Genomic DNA, 18,003 nt, shown 5'->3' with positions numbered 1-18,003 from the left:
GGGAGGTGAGGCCACCCGTACGAGGCCAGGCCTCGCTGCGGCCGCGGCCTCCTCCCACAGACGCGTGTGACTGGCCTTTCAAGCAAGAGCTTCGCCAAGTTCTCAGCCAAGTCTGCTGCCGTCGGTCCTGGGGAGGATGGTGTCCGGAGCCAAGGCCTCCGAACAATCAAGTCGGGGTTCTCAGCAAGAGACGGGATGGTCAAGGGAACTAGGTGGCTCTACGACTGTCCTACTGAGGCCCCCTTGTCCAGGTTGTCAGCAAAAGGTTAATCTGGGAAGAATGTCTCCAGCATGTTCTTTCTGGGCTTTTATCATATTTGGGGACTAGTCTCTAACAGTCGGTGAGAGACAGAATGTCTCCCTCTGTCTCACGTAGAACCTTCTCCCCTGCAGGACCCCACCATCGTGAGGGGCTGGAAGCCGGGTCTGAATGGGGCGCGTGTCCCCATCTCCCTGGGCCTCAGTTTCCCCGGTAGTGGGGAAAACACTTGGTGGACGCCACCTCCACAGCCGTTCTTAGCTGTCAGCTCTGATTCCGAGCTCCCTCCCGGCTCCGTGATGGAGCCTGTGTTATTCTGATTCGGCGACAGAGTTCACGGCTGGCAGCTCTGTGACCTTACACTGCGCTCGCGGGTCTGAAACACTGAACCGCCTCCCAGCTTGGCCCGTCTTTACGCACCTACTTGGTTCAAGCGTTTGGGGAGGTGACGCCTCACCCCATCGCACACGGAAACCAGCGGCGGCAGCGCAATACGTGCTGCGGGCAGTTAGTTGGTTTCCCGGTGTGCTCCCGAAGGCAGCCCCTGCAAGCGCAGAAACCCCTGACTCAGACCCGTCGGTCAGGCTCCTCCGGTGGGTCTGGGAATCTCAGCATCCGCCCTGCTCGGCCCCGCCTCTCCCCGCCTCTCCCCGCTCCCCACCTGCCGGCCACGCCCCGCGCCGCCGCCGCCGCCGCCGCCGCCGCCGCGCAGAGGCGCTGGCGACCCCTAGTGGGAGAGAAGCCGGCGGGCGAGGAGGGAAGGACGAGGGTCCCCAGCAGGGTGACCAGGTAGGAAATGGAAGTGAGCAGAGGCAGGGGGATTCGAGTATGCCGTCACTTTTTTAACTAAAGCAAAAGAGATCTCTGGAATTGTGCGATCCACGGGACAGCAAGAGATGGATGGTGTGGGTCTGAGTGAGGGCCCACCTGGCCTGGAGGGCGCCTCTCTTCCTCTTCCCTGGCCTCTGCCGGCCTTTTCTGAGAAGGGGAGGCATAAGCCTTGTTGCCAGCGCCCTCTGAGACCGGAGATTAACGCGCAAACGCTGCAAATGGCACTTCGCAGCCTCTTTGAGAGTGCCAGGGGCCGTTTCTCCGGAGTTGCGTGCATTAGGCCCTGACTTAAACGCTGTCTCTGTCCAGACGGTACGGTGAGTGCCATTTACTTAAATGACCTCCCATTAGCTGGAGACGTCGCTGGGCCACCGAAGGTACAGCATAAACTGAGAACGGCCCCCAACGTGGCTCTGTCCTCAGAGCTAAGGGACCAAAAGCCGCGGGAGGAAACGGGGATTTCCTCATTTTCCTCTGTTGGTCCCCGGAAGCAGCGGGGGCGGGGAGGATTCCCCTGGGTGCTGCGGCATTCTGCCCCGGGAGCCTCGTGCCCCTCACGGCGTGCACATCCTCCCACACGCCAGGCCAAGAGCCCTGCCCGCAGTTGGGGCTCTCCAAACAGCCCTCAGCTGGGCTGCTCGCTGGTGTCAGGTCCAAGCAACGCCTGGAGGCTTCCAGGACACACGTTGTCCAAAATGAGGACGGCGCTTTCTCACAGCTCTTCCCAAGGCCATCAGTTGCTTCTGCACCCTATGCCTTTGCTACGACGACCAACGGGGCCTCTCTCTGCTGTAGGTAAAGGTGTCGTAGGGAAGAGAGCCAGAGGGAGGTATGATTCCAAAACACCATTTGCTTCCCCAGAGGCTCTCTGGGGCTCAAACTCAGGTCGTGAAGGACTCGCAGGATAATTTACGTTTGCACAGAATTCCAACTAGAACAAAGGTAGGAAGCTATACTTCTGGGGTGGCTGCACCTTGCAAATGTTTTTTGTTTTGTTTTGTTTTCTCCCCGCCACACCACGCAGCACGTGGGATCCTAGTTCCCCCACCAGGGACTGAACCCGTGCCCCCTGCCTTGGAAGCGCGGAGTCTTATCCACTGGACCACCAGGGAATGTACCTTCTGATGCAGCTTTGTCAGCAGAAGCACAGACAGGTGGAAAGGGCTGCAGACACAGGTGGCAGTTGGCCTACGAACTCCCCAGTCTGCCGGCTGGCTTGTGACTCTAAAAGGTGTCGCTGGAGCGAGGCCCGGGCCAGCCTGGAGGAGAGGCCCGACCACGGGATGGCACGTGGGAGAGAGGACACAGAGACGGCCTCCCCTGCCGCCCAGCACTGCCTGTCTCCGCTCATCTGTGCGTGGAGGTGAACCACCACATGCTCCTGTCCTGTCTTCACATGCCAGCATCTCGGCCGAGCCACTGAAAAGCCTGGTATTTCAAGGGAAAGTATAGAGGAAACATCTTAAGGCCAACTGGTGCCTACCTCTCTCTCTCACCTTCCTGCAGTACATAGAACAAATGAATGTCTCCAAACCTCCGGATCAAACAACCCTCCAGACAAAACTCTCCCATTCCCATCTTCCATGTTTAACAGGAAAAGCCAATCACAAAATTTGTACCATGGAATCCAACATTCGAATGTGAGCAAAGCTAAAATGATGCTCAGACACACACGTATGTGGTGAAACTATAAAGAAAAGTGAGGGCTGAAAGAAACGCAGGGAAGGAGCTTCCTCTGGGGTGGGCGGGGGGTCAGTGATCAGGAGGCCCCGAAGGGGCTTCAGTGGAACTGCTAGCAGTCCTACCTGGGGGCGGGTATCTGTCACCTGTTTTATCACTCTGTGTTGAACCTGTTTCTGCACATGCATGTCTGATGGGATTTCACAAGCGACTGTTTAAAGTCATACATAAAATCTCAAGTTCTCCTCTCCCCTCCAAACCCCCAAAGCATAAACAGAACCAACCAAAACCACAGAGACTATAAACCACTATAGCATCACTAAATGTGAGGGAGCTCCCGATGCCAGACACCAGCAACCACGATGCTGTGGCGGAGGTGCCAACATCAGCCGTCGGGGGAGGAAAGGGAAAGGGTACCCTCAGTGCAGCCCTTGTAGGGTCCAGGGAGGGGAACACCTGCTCTGAGGCTGCTCTGAGCAGCCGGGAGGCACCAAGTCCGTGGTGTGATGCCAGGCGGGGAGCGGCCTGTGGGCTGTGCTGGCCTCATCCCCCGAGCACACCTGGCCCCCCTTCTCTGGGGCCGGGGCTGGTTCCAGGAAAGGAAAGACACAGGCCGATGGGTGTTTAAAGCAGCTCGGCCTCCACTTTCTCCCTGAAGCCTCTGGATGCGCTGGCTCTCGGGGAGCCATGCAAAGCCCCCGGGGTATCTGGTCACTTGTCACATTAATTTTATTTTATTTTTGGTCCATTGTACTTATTTGGCTTCTGAACAATGACGATCTGAAAGTTCCTCTGAGTTCGTGATTTATCTGAGTCCTTTTTACAATTTATATTTTTCTTAAGTAACTGAGACTAAACAAATGCCTTCATTTTAGAAATTTTAGTAACACTGTCATCTAGAAACAGGTAAAAATATTGCTCCTGCATTGACATTAGTTAGCACAGCCATCTTCAAGCAGTATTTTAAAACTTGATTCCTGTTCATAGGACAGTAAAAACGTCAGGCAAGCGACAACTTTTCAATATCACTAATGCAATGTAATATGTATAAACCAGATGCTTTAAGCCATGAAACAAATGCAGACTTTCTTTTCCCTGGAATGTAAACAGGATTCTAGGCTTACTCTATTCAGTAGTAAGAGTTTAAGTGATTCTTTTTCAAAGCCCTGAAAAGAAACCATACTCTTTATCTTCATCATCTGTAACTTGTTTTGTGTGTCTAGTTTTCAGTGCCAGGAGGCTGTAAACTTTGCATCAGCAAAATCTAACTCGATGAGAGCTTTCTAAGCACTGGAAATAGAGTGAGAGACTAATTCTTCTCTGATATCACTGGGTTGTACTCTACATGGTTCCATATAAGTTAAACAAGAAATCTGACCCTTCTAAAAATGCTTAAGTGTAAAGAGGAGGGTTTAAATAAGAAATACACATCAAGGTCTGTCATGATTAAGCTACATTCTAAAAAGGCACCAACAGATTACAATAGGGTGACATGATTTTCATTTTTAAGTTCAGTGAAAACTGTATATACTGTTTTTACTCTTAAACACAAGTGGTTTATACTGTATCAGGGCTGCTAGCCCCAAGAAAGACATGAACATAGAGAGGTCTTATCCAACTTCAGTATTATTTCTGTAGTAATGTGAATAAAATCCAACCACTGCTTGGGCAACCTTAGGAGAAAGCAAGCCTAAGAGATGAAGACATTTACACCTTTTAATTATACTGTTACCTTATAAAAAGGTGAGGTTCAACATCTGTTTCCCTAAAAGCAAAGCACTAAACGGTCTCCAGTACAGCAACCTAGCTAATAGTTGAGACGTGTTTAAAATGTATGCAGGACCTTTAAGGCTAGAACACGTCAAGGAGTTTTTCTGAATTACGTATATTCAAAGGATGGCGTTATAATCCAAGCTGAACGACAACAACAAAATCTTGACAAAACAGGAAATGGGAGAAATAACTGGTTTCTGAACCAAACGTGTTCCATCTCACAGTAGAGTGAATCGCTGGGAAACGTAGGCACGGAGTAGATAAGCTCCATGTGAAGAAAGCTGCACACAGAAATTCAAAGGAGTTACAGTACACACTCTTGTTTTGTTTTTTAAATATATAGGCTCAAAAAGCTGTTTTATCAGGTTTTTTTAATAGCACATCTTTTGGGGCTTCCCTGGTGGCGCAGTGGTTGGGAATCTGCCTGCCAATGCAGGGGACACGGGTTCGAGCCCTGGTCTGGGAGGATCCCACATGCCGCGGAGCAACTAAGCCCGTGAGCCACAACTACTGAGCCTGCGCGTCTGGAGCCTGTGCTCCGCAGCAAGAGAGGCCACGACAGTGAGAGGCCCGCACACCGCGATGAAGAGTGGCCCCCGCTCGCCGCAACTGGAGAAAGCCCTCGCACAGAAACGAAGACCCAACACAGCCAAAAATACATAAATAAATTTATAAAAAAAACAAAAGAAAAGAATCTGCCTGCCAGTGCAGGGGACACAGGTTCGAGCCCTGGTCCAGGAAGATCCCACATGCCGCGGAACAACCAAGCCCGTGTGCCACAACTACTGAGCCTGCGCTCTAGAGCCAGCAAGCCACAACTACTGAGCCCTCGCTCCTAGAGCCCGTGCTCTGCAACAAGAGAAGCCACTGCAATGAGAAGCCTGTGCACTGCAATGAAGAGTAGCCCCCACTCGCCACAACTAGAGAAAGTCCGTGTGCAGCAACGAAGACACAATGCAGCCAAAGATAAATAAATAAATAAATTTATATATATATATATATATAAAAAAGCATATCTTTTAAAAATAAATTCTCACTTTTCATTCCAGAAAATGTAAGAAGCAGTTTGCAAGAATTCATGCAAACATGTTTCTCTAAGGCCATGAACTGGTTTGCTCAGTTGCATTGTTTTGTTCAAGTAACAAAAGCCCTTCTAGAATAGGGGTCTGTAAAGGAAGCCAATCACCTTCAACTCCAGGGCCTGCACACTTGTAAGGATCTCTATCACTCTGAAAGCCAAAAGGGAGCATGCTCATTTGAGCATTAGCAATATGGTTTCTATCTACGTTTTTAAAAATCTAATGCATGTTAAGTTTTTCTGGCAGATTCTTTTTGTATGTTACAAAACGAAAAAGCAAAAGCTTAGAATACGAATCCTTTTTTCTTAGAAAGGTCAAACATTAATCACCGTGGCTCCACCGCCCTCCCCCATGACCCTCCCCCACGGCAGCCAGCTTCCCTCTCCCTCCAGTAACAGAATTAACTGCGGCGGGTGCAGAGACGAGAGCACGGGCTGTGGGGAACGTTACATGTTTATTACGACATTCTGAGCACAAACTAGACGGCGCAGACGTGGGGCGAGATTACAACCTGCACAGCGGAGTCTACGTCACAAACAGTGCAACATGCAACCGCCGGGCTCTGCAGGGGGGTCGCCGCGGGCGGCAGCAGCAACTTCCAAAGGACTGTGGCAAATGTCCAGAAACTCCAACAGTGCCTTGTTCTTTGATCTTATGCTGCCTCGGTGGAGAAGGAAACAGATCCGGGTGAAACGAGATCACAGAAGTGAGTGACACGTAAGAGCTGCAGGGGCTCCGCCAGACCGCCTGCTGCAAGTTCATCTGCTTCTATGGAGGCCGAGGGCCACGGGATCTCGGGGGCTTGGTCCCGGGACCCCTTTCCCACCCACCATGCGCTTTGGCCCTGACGGGCTGAGCACTGGCCACGGCCGTTTCGTCCAGGGGCTTCAGCGCCACCTTGCTGTGCTCGGAGGTCCCAGCCCCCCAGCAGTGGCCTCGCTCAGCACCCAGAAGGCGCACTTCCGGGACCCGCGCGTACGAGCCGGCCCAGGGGCCCCGTGCAGCTCGGTGTCGGGGAGAGATGTCAGGCCCCCGGGGAAGCTGCAGCAGCAGCAAACATAGCAACGCGAGGTGTTTCTGTTTCATCATCTGGGTCCCTGGCAGGGGCTAATGACAGCCAATCCACAGGGCCAGCTCAGCAACACAGGGTGCGAGGGGACCAGCTGCCTCCAGAAATGAGCCCCACTGACAGAAAGCCAACCCCGCCCTCGGGTCCCAATCGCAAACGTGTCGGGCGTCATTAGTCTGCATGAAAAACATCGAGAGCCGCCCAGCATTCAGGAGACTTCCGTGACGACCGGGAGGTGCGGGGGCGGAGCGGGGCCTCGGGAGGACCTGGCCCAGGGACCAGCAGCAGCGCCCTTACTGCCGAGGGCTCGGCACCTGCTCGCGGCTCTGACCGTCGACCCGTGACTCAGGCGCTGGACCAGCAGCCAGTGGGAAACGCCTGCGGAGCGGCAGCCGCTCCCCGACCCTCTGTGCCAAGGCCATGGCCCCTGACTGAGGGTCCAGGGACAAAAGCTGGGCCCGAGCTAGCAAGAGGGCAGGTTTGGGGACACAACGACAGCAGTGACACGAGGGCACTGCCGAGACAAAGACCCAAGTTAACGTCGCAGAGCCTTGGTCGTTTAACAAGCCTGAAGTGGATATATTTCCTAGTTGCAGCATTACTCACTGTGAACCAAAACAACTTTTCTGCCTCTTAACACATCTGGGTTTCCAGAGCAGCCGGCCTCTCTTCCGGGTACAGACGCCCCCTCCGCAAGGAGGAGGGCAAAGGCGGGGGCCTCTGGGGACACCTGGGTCATCAGCCAGCGGGGGCCTCGTGAAGGTCCTTCCAAGCAGCCTCAGGGCGCTCTTCCAACACGTGAGGGACACGAGAGGGTCTCCGTGGAGGGAGGAGAGGACTTACAGACTGGCCCACTGAGTCACACGGCCCGGGTCTCGGCTTCGATTTTCTGCTCCCCGTGCAAGCTCTCCGGGTCCTGGAGCTGGGCCACACTCTGGCGGAGGGCGATCTCGGGGCCGCCGCCATACAGGTTATTCAGGTACACCCAGGTCTCCTCTGAGATCTGCCCGTAGTCAGCTCCTGCAGGGCCCAAGAGGCTACTGGTCAGGCTGGGCTCGCCCTCGCCCCCTCGCTGAAGCCACCGTCTTGGCAGTGGGGGGTCTGGGAGGGCCAGGCCCCAATGGGGACGGAGGGCAACCACGGGCTTCCGTGCACAGCTGTAAATAGGAATCTTGGGATTTTCCAGGGGAATGTCCATTCTCTGAGGACCCGAGAGGGCACTACGATGGCTGCAGCCCCTCATTTCCCAGGGGGTGGGGTTCACGCAAAAGGGCAGGCAGGTGAGGTGGCGGAGTGGCGAGAGGGCGTGGGTAGGGGCAGAGGGGCCGTGGGAACCACACAGAGGCCAGGCACCTTGGCCCATCCGCTCGAGTCTTGGACCTGGACACGGACAGATGTCACAGCCCGACTCAGACAGGTGGCAAGGGGGTACCTGGTGAGACCTGCAAGCCAGGAGGGGCAGAGGGGAGCCGGGCTGGGGCTGGTGAGACTCTCACCCTGCTTCAGTTGGATGTGGCCGCTTCCTTTGACTTGTGCGATCCTGCTGTTGTCAATGGGCCCGGGGGGCTCTGGAACAGACAGGGCTCAGGCTCAGTGCCTCTGGTCCTCTGCAGCAACGGGAAGAAAGCCCAGTCCCCTCCTCCGCCACAGCCTTCCACCCCTCAACAGATACGAGCCATTCTCAAAGTACGCCGCCGACACCTGTGATCCCAGAGAGGCTGTCCTGGGCCCAAGGGGTCAGCGTGAAGCTCTTACGGGCCGAGGTGCTTAGGGCATCAAATGCTCATCTCCACAAGTGTGAGAGCCAGAAGGGACTGTGGCATCCCTGGACCCAGCAGAGGGAGTTTTGAGGACTCGCACCCTAGTTTCAGACCTTAGCATGGAGTGGGGGGGGGCGGGGGGGGTAGGGTAGATGTCCAGTGCCGGGTGGACATTGTCCTAATCTGATGGCGGCCGTGTTTGCTGAGCACCCTTCCCATGCAGCCCACTAGCTCAACCCTCGACAACTGGGTGAGGTGAGGCAGGCGACGTGACCGCCCAGCTCAGCGCTGGCAGGAGGCAGAGCCAGGGCCCGAGGTGGGGCTGCGACTCTGGAGGCGGGTTCTTGACCGAGCGCAGCCACTAGGGAGGCCCCTCCCCCTTCCCGCGTCCTGGTGCTTATGCTGCAAAGGGCAGATGTCCAGGGCGCGGAAGCTCCTGGCTCTGCTGACCCCGCCAGGCTCTGAAGCCTGGCCTGGGAGCCGAGTGTGGGACTCGGGGGCGGTGAGGGTGGCCGCGTGCAGGCCACGGCTCAGGCTCAGCTGTTCCCTGCCGGGGACCGTGAGGGACTCTGGGAGCGGCCCTCTGCTGGGGCCTGCTTCCACCTCTGTAAATCGAGCGATCAGAGGACATGGCGTCCAAGTCCTTTCCTAAGAGTCTGAAGCCATCTGTCAACTAAAATCTATTATTTAGGCCAACAGAGTCCCCAAGGGAAAGGGCCTGGCAGGAGGGAAGAGCAGCCACCCCCGGGCACCTGCACACAGAGGGTAAGGGAGGGAAGGGGCAGAGCCAGATGGCTTCTGTCCTGCTGCAGTGAGAAGGCCTGGCCAGGGTGAGGACGGCGATCCCAGCACTCAGTGGGGAGGGGCGGGGCAGGGGGGCGCCCAGGATCTGTGCCTGCCCGGCAGGTTTTTGGTGTTACCCCTTCAGGCACGTGCCCTCTGGGCAGGCGCCCTCCGCCTCCTGGGACGCTCCCAGCAGGTCAGCAGCCCCAGGCCCCTCCTGGTGTGGGGAGTGGCGGGCACGTGCCGTCTGACTCGCTCACCGTTGTCCTTGCCCTTGACGAAGGCCTCCCACTCCCGGAACCACTGCATGCTGATGCAGTAGATGACACTGGGCGACTCCTCGGCCTGGAACGCCTTGTTCAGCTGGGTGGGGCGGGGCCGAGGGGAAGGTCGGCGTGAATATCCAACACCCCACTGGTCAGTCCCCACCCCGGACTCTTACCAAACACTAGATACTCAGAGAAAGTTTCGAACGCCCAGACAAGTTCAAAGAAAAGAAACATCTCCCACGATCCCACCACTCAGATGACTGCTGCTAGCATTTGGGTGAATCTCCTGTTAATAACTTTTCAAAAAGCCACTTGAGATCAGACGGTAGATGCTGTTCCCCCACCACTTAATAGAACGTGTCCCCTGCTCACTCCTTCACCGGTCTGATGTCTCATATATAATGACCACAAAGCAGGGTATCTAACAGTCCAACCCTGGACTGTTGAACGATGGAGGGTCCCCGAGTCCCCCTGCTTTGAGCAGCACGAGGGGCCTCAGTCCTCATACACCCCCGTGTCCGCTGCAGAAGTCCCCTTCCTTAAAATGGGATCATGCTGGGTCCTACCTTGCAACTTGCTTTTTTCACTTAATGCACCTTTCCGTGTCAGTTTGTAGAGCCCAGTGGTTCCCAAAGGGTGGCGGCGGGGGGACTCTGCCCCCAGGGGGCACCTGCCCGTGTCTGGAGGTACTTTTTGTTGTCACGGGCATCGAGTGGGTAGAGGTCAGGGATGCTGCTAAACATCCCACAACCCGCACAATAGAGAACCGTCCGGCCCCTTATTCCTTTACCAGCTGCTTGGCAGCCTCCCGGCAGAGGGACCTGAACTCGCTAAACCCACCCCTCTTCCGCCGGTGAAAATCTTCAATGTCAGGCCAGGCCTCTGGCCACCCTGGTCTCCCACAGAGCAGGTCTTCCAAACAGAGCCTGACTGCACTCAGCTCCCCCGACTCAGGGGCCCGGCTCTCCCGCGCCCCACCCCCTTCCCCAGGCACCTTGATGAAGGTGTCGATCTCAATCCGCCTGCGCTTGGCCAGCGCCTCGATCTCCACCTGGCAGATGGAGCACACGTACAGATGGTTCACGGCAGGGCCGCCCCCAAACCTGCACCAGGGCGGGAGGTGCAGAGAGAGAGGGAGTCATGAACCCTGAGGGGAGGGCCCCATGGGGAAGGCAGCAGAGAACCTGCTGGAGAGTGAGGCTTCCTGATGCCGCCCTGGCCCGGCCACTGGGCCCCTGGGCACCCTGTGCGCGGCCTGTTTACTTGTCTCGTCTTCCCCACTCGACTGGCACGGCTACCTGCGCACCTGAGAGCCCACAGCACCCAGGAGAGCGCCCGCCGCAGAGCAGGTGCCTCACAAATACGTGCCTAATGGCCGAAGGACAGCTGAATGCTTTCGCTTCCTGTCCTGGCCACTGGGCAGGAGCCATGGGAGCCAAAGCCCGCCTGGCCTGACTCTAAGGACGACATCAAAGGGAGGCTGCACATCCTTCTGCGGGGGGGCGGGGGGGATCCCCCCACAGGACCTGGGATGCCGCTCCCTGTGGGGTTCTGACCCATCCACCAACCGCAGGGCACGGGCCGTGCCTGAGCTGTGAGTGGGTGAAGCAAAGCCAGTCCAGCGAGTCTCCCCAGCCTCTCCTTCCCCGCCCGTCTGACCACCCCCTCGGCCGCGGCACAGCCGGCCTCCCGGATCCGGAGTGACCCGAGCCCGGCCAGGGGCTCTCCCCTCAACGACAGAGTCACACACTCTGGGTCTTGACGGATTTGAACCTGGAAGGCCCGAGGCAGCACACGCCCCCGGCCCCCTGAGCCAGGCACGGGGCTGGGGAGACACCGGCCCGGCTGCCCGGCGGCCTGCAGCCCCACGACTGTCTGCGAGAGGAGCCAATACCACACTTTGGCTTGACCAGTTTTCCGTCCCCTGTGACTGGGAGGGTCCGGCTGGATGCCCCCAAAGGCGGGCATCTTTTTCGATGCAGACAAGGCTGCCAGGGGCGCCCCACAACTGGTTGCGTGTTGTCCTGCTGCCTGAGTGAGCGCGGCGTGGGGTCACGGAGGCATGCCCCCGCCTGCCCCCGCCTCCCGCCCAGCTGAGTGCCCGGCCTGGACGGCAGAGGCCGGCCGCGGCCGCGGGTACCTGTTGTAGAGGTGCTCCCAGACGTTCTGGGGCAGGATCACCACCAGGTCGTCGATGTAGTGGTATTTGTTGGGCGGGATGCCTGCGGAGGAAGGCACAGGATGGAGAGCGGGGCTCGGCCCACCCGCCTCGCGGCCCATCGCAGAGAAGGCAACCTCACCTCCGTGGGAGCAGAGGAAGGTATGGTTGGTGATGGGCCCCGGCTCGGCGAAGGTGTTGAACTTGTTGAGCCATTCCCGGGACACGTAGAACCGCAGCAGGCTGGGCTCCCGCATGGCGGCCAGGGACACCACCTGCTGCCGCTCCCGCACGGCCTCCTCGCTGCTCTTCCTGGGGTGGCGGCGGGGTGGGGTCAGATCAGGAGCCGCAGCCACGCCCCATGAAGGAAAGCCCCGCCTCCCGGACCCCGCAGCATCCCTCCACCGCCCCTGCCGGAGTCGCGGCCGCCATCACCTCCCACCGGGACCACCGGAGAAAACCCAACTCAACTACTTGGGTTTCCAGCTTTCCCACCAGCAGCCAGCGGGCTCTTTCTTAAAAACCCAAATCCTTACTCCTCCCTGGCCTAAAGCCCTCGCAGGCGCCACCACCCCGACATGCACCGGCTGAAGTCCTGGGGCGCAGGCGCGGTCCCTCAGCCCCCCATGCGCTGCCCGGGCCCCACCTGTAGAAGAGCACGTAGGCCTCGGCGTTCTGCACCACTGTCTCGTGAACCTCGGTGACGTACTGGTCGTCGAACTCATACCACTGCCCGTTGATCACGTTCTGGCAGTAGGCGATGTAGTGGCCACCTGCGGCGGGAGAGGCAGGGGTGACAAACACCCTAGGGCCGGGGTGGGGCCGGGGTGGGGCCGGGTGGTCGGACTCACTGCCTGCCGTGCCGTGGTGGCAGATGACCGAGAGGAGGTCGTAGGTGGTGATCTGGGACGTGCACTCCTTGGCGAGGAAGGGGCGCAGGTCAAGTCCCTCCAGGGGGAAGGAGACGTGGCTGCTGATTTTGAACGAGTACATCACCTCGTGTCGAAAGCGCTTCAGGTGAATGCACAGGATCTGGGGGGAAGGAGGGGAGGTGCCCGTCACTCCGGGGCTGGCCAGGGCCCTGGGACCACTGGTAACCCGACGGGGGCCTCGGAGCAGGGCTCTGGGACACCCACTAGTCCGCTGTTTGACCCACTCAGGCCCTGTCACCCAGGGGAAGACAAGAAACGTAGTGGCTAGAGCCTTCCAGAGACCCAGGCGAACTGATGGCCCCGCCCTTGACTCTGAAGAACCATGCGTGGGAGCCGGGCCAGGCCAGCTTTCAGGGATAAAGGCAGATGTGACAGCAGAGCTGAGCTGCACTAACAGGACTGGCGGTCAGGATGGGCTGTCCCCGAGCACTGGGCTGGTCTGCACAGGAAGCTGTCACTGGCCCATCGAGTGGACCACCCAAAGAACTCTGGCCACCAGTTCTGTGGGCGCCGACTTGTAGAAGGCTTCTCCACCAAGGCTCCCCAGACCTGCTCAGCCCGGCCTGGCACCCGCGTCGGGCCATGCTCCTCTCGTTACAGCCACAACCCTCGGCCAAGCCCGCTTCCGCTTTGGGGTTTTGCCCACCTGTTCTTTCCCCACTCTCCTTCCACCAGGCCAACCCCCGCCTATGTCCTCAGGCCCCACTCAGATGCCACTTCCTCGGAAAGGCATTCCCAACAGCCCCCCCTATGCCTTACTCCAGACGGTGCCCTCGTCGCCCCACACCTGCCTCCCGCCCGCACGAGACGTGCTGAGGGACGAAGGAGCCGGGCTCCAAGCTACACACCGAGCAACGAGCCTCCCCACCGGCCAGACCCTCCCGGGGGGTCGCCCAGCCAGAGCAGCAGTCTCCACGGGCCTCCTGAGTCCGGGAGGGGGTCGGCCTCTGCCCTGCACGGCACCGCCCGGGGTGGAGAAGGCCCGGCAGGCAGAGTGGCGGGAGGCTGCCCACTCACCTCTGGCAGCCGCAGGACCTTACAGTACTTCACGCCGTTGCGCAACCTGGGAGCAGAGAGTGGGGGACGTGAGCGTCCCAGGGAGGGGGCCGGCAGGCTGGGGAGCACCCCTCCCACCCAGCTCACTCTGTGAGGTCAAGCTATCTGGGGGAGCCCGGGGGAAGTACGTGGAACACAGATGGACCACAGATGGAAACAGGAAGTCGGGGAGAAGCCTCTAGAACGCACACACTTACTTTTTACACCGTTCACAGCTATACATGTTGTCACCTAGGGCAGTAAAATACAGAGACGAAGGTTAGCAGGGATGGAAAATGGGGGAGAACGGCACATAGTGACTTATGCTTTAGAAGTAAAACCACAACGTGCTGACTACAAGAGACTCGCTTTAGCTTCAAGGACACACAGAGGCTGAAAGTGAAGGGATGGAAAAATATATTCCATGCAGTGGTGACCAAGAGAGAACAGGAGTGGCTGTACTTACATCAGATAAAGTACACTGTCAGCCAAGATCAGTTACAAGAGACAAAGAGGGTCCCCTACAGTGATAAAGGGATCAATTCATCAAGAGGATGTAACCATTGTGAATATACAGGCAGCCGACATTGCAGCACCTGAATAATTAAAGCACAACTGAAGGGAGGAATGGACAGCAGTACAGTAATAGTGGGAACGTCAACAGTCCAGCCTCAATACTGGATAGGTCATCCAGACAGAAAATTAACAAGGGAACAGCAGGCCTGAATAACACTATGGCCCCAATGAACCCAACAGACATAAACAGAACATTCCATCCAACAGCACCAAAATACACGTTCTTCAGAAGTGCACACACGCGTTCTCCAGAGCAGATGGTATGTTGGCCCACCAAGCAAGCCTTAACAAATTTAAGAAGACTGAAATCGTATCTCATATCTTTTCCAAACACAGTGGTATGAAACTAGAAACCAGCAACACGAGGAAACCTAAAAATTCACAAATAGGTGGAAATTAAACAACACATTCCTGAACAACTGATGGGTCAAAGAAGGAATCAAAAGGAAATCAGAAAGTATCCTGAGACAAAACTGAAAATACAACACACTAGCACCTATGGGATACAGCAAAAGCAGTTCTAAGAGGGAATTTTATAGCAATAAATGCCTACATCTAGAAAAAAGAAAGCTCTCAAACGATCTGATTTTACACCTCGAGGAATCAGAAGAAGAACAAACTAAATCCAAAGTTAACAGAAGGAAGGAGATAATAAAGATTAGAGCAGAAATAAAACAGAGACTAGAAAGACCACAGGAAAAAAAAATCAATGAAACTAAGAGTTGTTTTTTGGGAAAGAGAAAAAAAATTAACAAATCTTTAGCTAGATTAACCAAGAAAAAAAGAGGACTCAAACAAAATTATAAGTGAAAGAAGAGACATACAACAGACACTACAGAAGTATAAAGGATCAAAGGAGACTCCCATGACCAACTATACACCAACACAACAAATTGGATAACCTAGAAGAAACGGATAAATACTTAGAAACATACAACCTACCCAGACTGAATTATGAAGATATGGAAAATCTGAAAACACCAATGACTAAGGAGATTGAAGCAGTAATAAAAAAAAACCTCCTAACAAAGAGAAGCCCAGGACCAGACGGTTTCACCAGTGAATTCTCCCAAACATTTAAAGAAGAATTAACAATTCTTCTCAAACTCTTCCAAAAAATTGAAGAGGAAGGAGGACTCCCAAACTCATTTTATACTGATGGCAAAGCCAGATAAGGACACTACAAGAAAAGGAAACTACAGGCCAATATCCCTGATGAATATAGACGGGAAAATTCTCAACAAATACTAGCAAACTGGGCTTCCCTGGTGGCGCAGTGGTTGAGAATCCGCCTGCCGATGCAGTGGACGCGGGTTCGTGCCCCGGTCCGGGAAGATCCCACATGCCGCGGAGCGGCTGGGCCCGTGAGCCATGGCCACTGAGCCTGCGCATCCAGAGCCTGTGCTCTGCAACGGGAGAGGCCACAGCAGTGAGAGGCCCGCGTACCGCAAAAAAAAAAAAAAAAAAATACCAGCAAACTGACTTCAACAGCATATTAAAAGGATCATACACCATGATCAAGTGAAATTTATCTCTGGGTTGTAAAGGATGGTTTATCATACGCAAATCAATGAACATGATACACTACATTAATAGAATGAAGGATAAAAATCATATGATCCTCTCAATAGATACAGAAAAAGCATGTGACAAATTTCAATTACCCTTTCATGATAAAAGGTCTCAACAAATTGGGTGCGGAAGGAATGCATTCAACATCATCAAGGCCATATATGATAAACCCATAGCTAATATCATACTCAACAGTGAAAAGATAAAAGCTTTTCCTCTAAAATCAGGAACGAGGCAAAGATGCCCAATCTCACCACTTCTATTGAACATAGTACTGGAAGTCAGAGAAAGGCAAGAAAAAGAAAAGGCATCCAAATAGGAAAAGAGGAAGTAAAACTGTCTCTGTAGATGACACGATCTTTTACATAAAAAACCTTAAGACGCCACAAAAACTCTTAGAACTGACAAACTAATTTGGTAAAGTTGCAAGACACAAAATCAACATATGAAAATCAGCTGCATTTCTATACACTAATGATAAAATGCCTGAATGAGAAATAAACAATCCCATCTACAAAAGCATCAGAAACAATAAAACATATAGGAGTAAACTTAACCAAGGAAGTGAAAGATTTGTACACTGAGAACTAGGAGACGCTGATGAAAGGAATTGAAGGTGGATGTGAGATAATAGAAAATATACATAGTGGGCTCTCCCCGAGGTTCCTGGCACAGAGCTCTTAAAGTCCTTGTAATTTCCCAAGTGATAAGAGCACTGGGAGCATCTTTTGTTCTAATATTTGGTCTTTGACCAGGGTTTCTAATACAGAGCTCCTAAATCCCTTGCAATTTCCTGAGTGATGGCAGGGTCTTTTGTTCTGACGAGGTGACTCTGGGTGGGCTTCTGGATTGGGGCTGGCCACCCGGAAGACCAAGCCATAACTGGAAGTTTGGAAGTTTCAGCACCACCTGGCATTCTTCAGAGAGGGGAGAGGGGCTAGAGATGGAGCTAATAATTGATCATACCTACATGAAGAAGCCTCCATTAAATACCAACAGTATGGGCTTTGGAAAGCTTCTGGGCTGGTGAACATGGGGAAGTTTGGGGAAAGGGTCATGCCCAGAGCAAATGAAAGCTCCAGGCCCCTTCCCACATGCCTTGCCCGATGCGCCCCTTCCATCTGGCTCTTCCTGAGTTATATCCTTTTATCGTAAACCAGTCACCTAGTAACAAAATGTTTCTCTGAGTTCTGCGAGCCGAGCCGCTCTAGCTGCTCTAATTGAAGCCAAGGAGGGGGCCGCTGGAACCTCCCGTCTATAGCCAGCCAGTCAGAAGCCCAGGGGACAACCTGCACTGGCGTCTGAAGTTGGGGAGGGGGAGGTCTTGTAGGACTGAGTCCTTAACCTGTGGGATCTGATGCTATCTCCAGGTAGATAGTGTCGGAATCAAGTGAAACTGTAGGATCCCTGGCTGGTGTTGCATAATTGCTTGGCGTGGGAAAACCACCAGACACCTGGTGTCCAAAGTGCTGTGTGGTAGTAGTGTGAGAGTAGAGGAGAGACACACAGGAGGAAGACTGAGTTGTTCCCACACAATGACACAAATAAAGAGATAGCCTGTGGTCATGGAGCAGAAGAAATATTGTTAAAATGTCCATCTTACCCAAAGTCATCTATAGATTCAAAGCAATCCAATGATGTTTTCATAGATATAGAAAAAAAAAATCCTGAAATTCATATGTAACTACAAAAGATCCCAAATAACCAAAACAATCTTGAGAAAGAAGAACAAAGCTGGAGGCATCACATTTCCTGATTTCAAACTCTCCTACAAAACTACAGTTATCAGAAGAGTACGGTACTGGGACTTCCCTGGCGGTCCAGTGGTTAAGACTCTGCCCTCCCACTGCAGGGGACACAGGTTTGATTCCTGGTCGGGGAACTAAGATTCTGCATGCGGTGTGACCAAATTAAAAACAAAACAAAACAGTATGGTACTGGCATAAAAACAGACACATAGAACAATGAACAGAATTGAGAGGCCAGAGATAAACCCATGCATATATGGTCCACTAATATTTGGCAAGGGAGCCAAGAATCCTCAATAGGGAAAAGATAATCTTTTCAATAAACAGTGTTGGGAAAACTGGATGTTCACATGCAAAAGAATGAAATTTTACCCCTATCTCACCTCACTCACAAATATCGACTTGAAATCAGTTAAAGACTTAAATGTAAGACCTGACACCATAACACTTAGAAGAAAACATAGGGAAAAACTCCTTGA

General features: G+C 54.3%; 1 protein-coding gene across 5 annotated transcripts in view; it reads right to left on the bottom strand.

The window, feature by feature from the left end:
- The window catches only part of USP20 (ubiquitin specific peptidase 20), a 64,944-nt gene that overhangs the window by 8,796 nt on the left and 38,145 nt on the right, over nt 1-18,003 (bottom strand). For 2 of the 5 annotated variants that reach the window (XM_089913853.1, XM_089913854.1), the window contains 10 exons: nt 13,847-13,880; nt 13,611-13,656; nt 12,513-12,693; nt 12,308-12,434; nt 11,804-11,973; nt 11,644-11,725; nt 10,498-10,606; nt 9,495-9,597; nt 8,188-8,259; nt 988-7,711 (listed from right to left, as the gene is read on the bottom strand). In XM_089913853.1, coding sequence (XP_089769979.1) covers nt 7,551-7,711; nt 8,188-8,259; nt 9,495-9,597; nt 10,498-10,606; nt 11,644-11,725; nt 11,804-11,973; nt 12,308-12,434; nt 12,513-12,693; nt 13,611-13,656; nt 13,847-13,880 — 1,085 coding nt within the window. In that variant the 3' untranslated portion in view covers nt 988-7,550. Of the gene's footprint in view, nt 1-986; nt 7,712-8,187; nt 8,260-9,494; nt 9,598-10,497; nt 10,607-11,643; nt 11,726-11,803; nt 11,974-12,307; nt 12,435-12,512; nt 12,694-13,610; nt 13,657-13,846; nt 13,881-18,003 lie in introns of those variants that run through there. The other 3 variants (XM_022578473.3, XM_022578474.3, XR_016393662.1) reach the window with 3 other exon arrangements.

The sequence above is a fragment of the Delphinapterus leucas genome, chromosome 6, assembly GCF_059928025.1.
Source record: "Delphinapterus leucas isolate spDelLeu-1000000601 "Yukka" chromosome 6, BTC_Dleu_Yukka2, whole genome shotgun sequence".
In the NCBI taxonomy this organism is placed as follows: Eukaryota; Metazoa; Chordata; class Mammalia; order Artiodactyla; family Monodontidae; genus Delphinapterus; species Delphinapterus leucas.
Note: the sequence above shows the minus strand (reverse complement) of the source record. Positions and strands in the feature narration are given on the sequence as shown.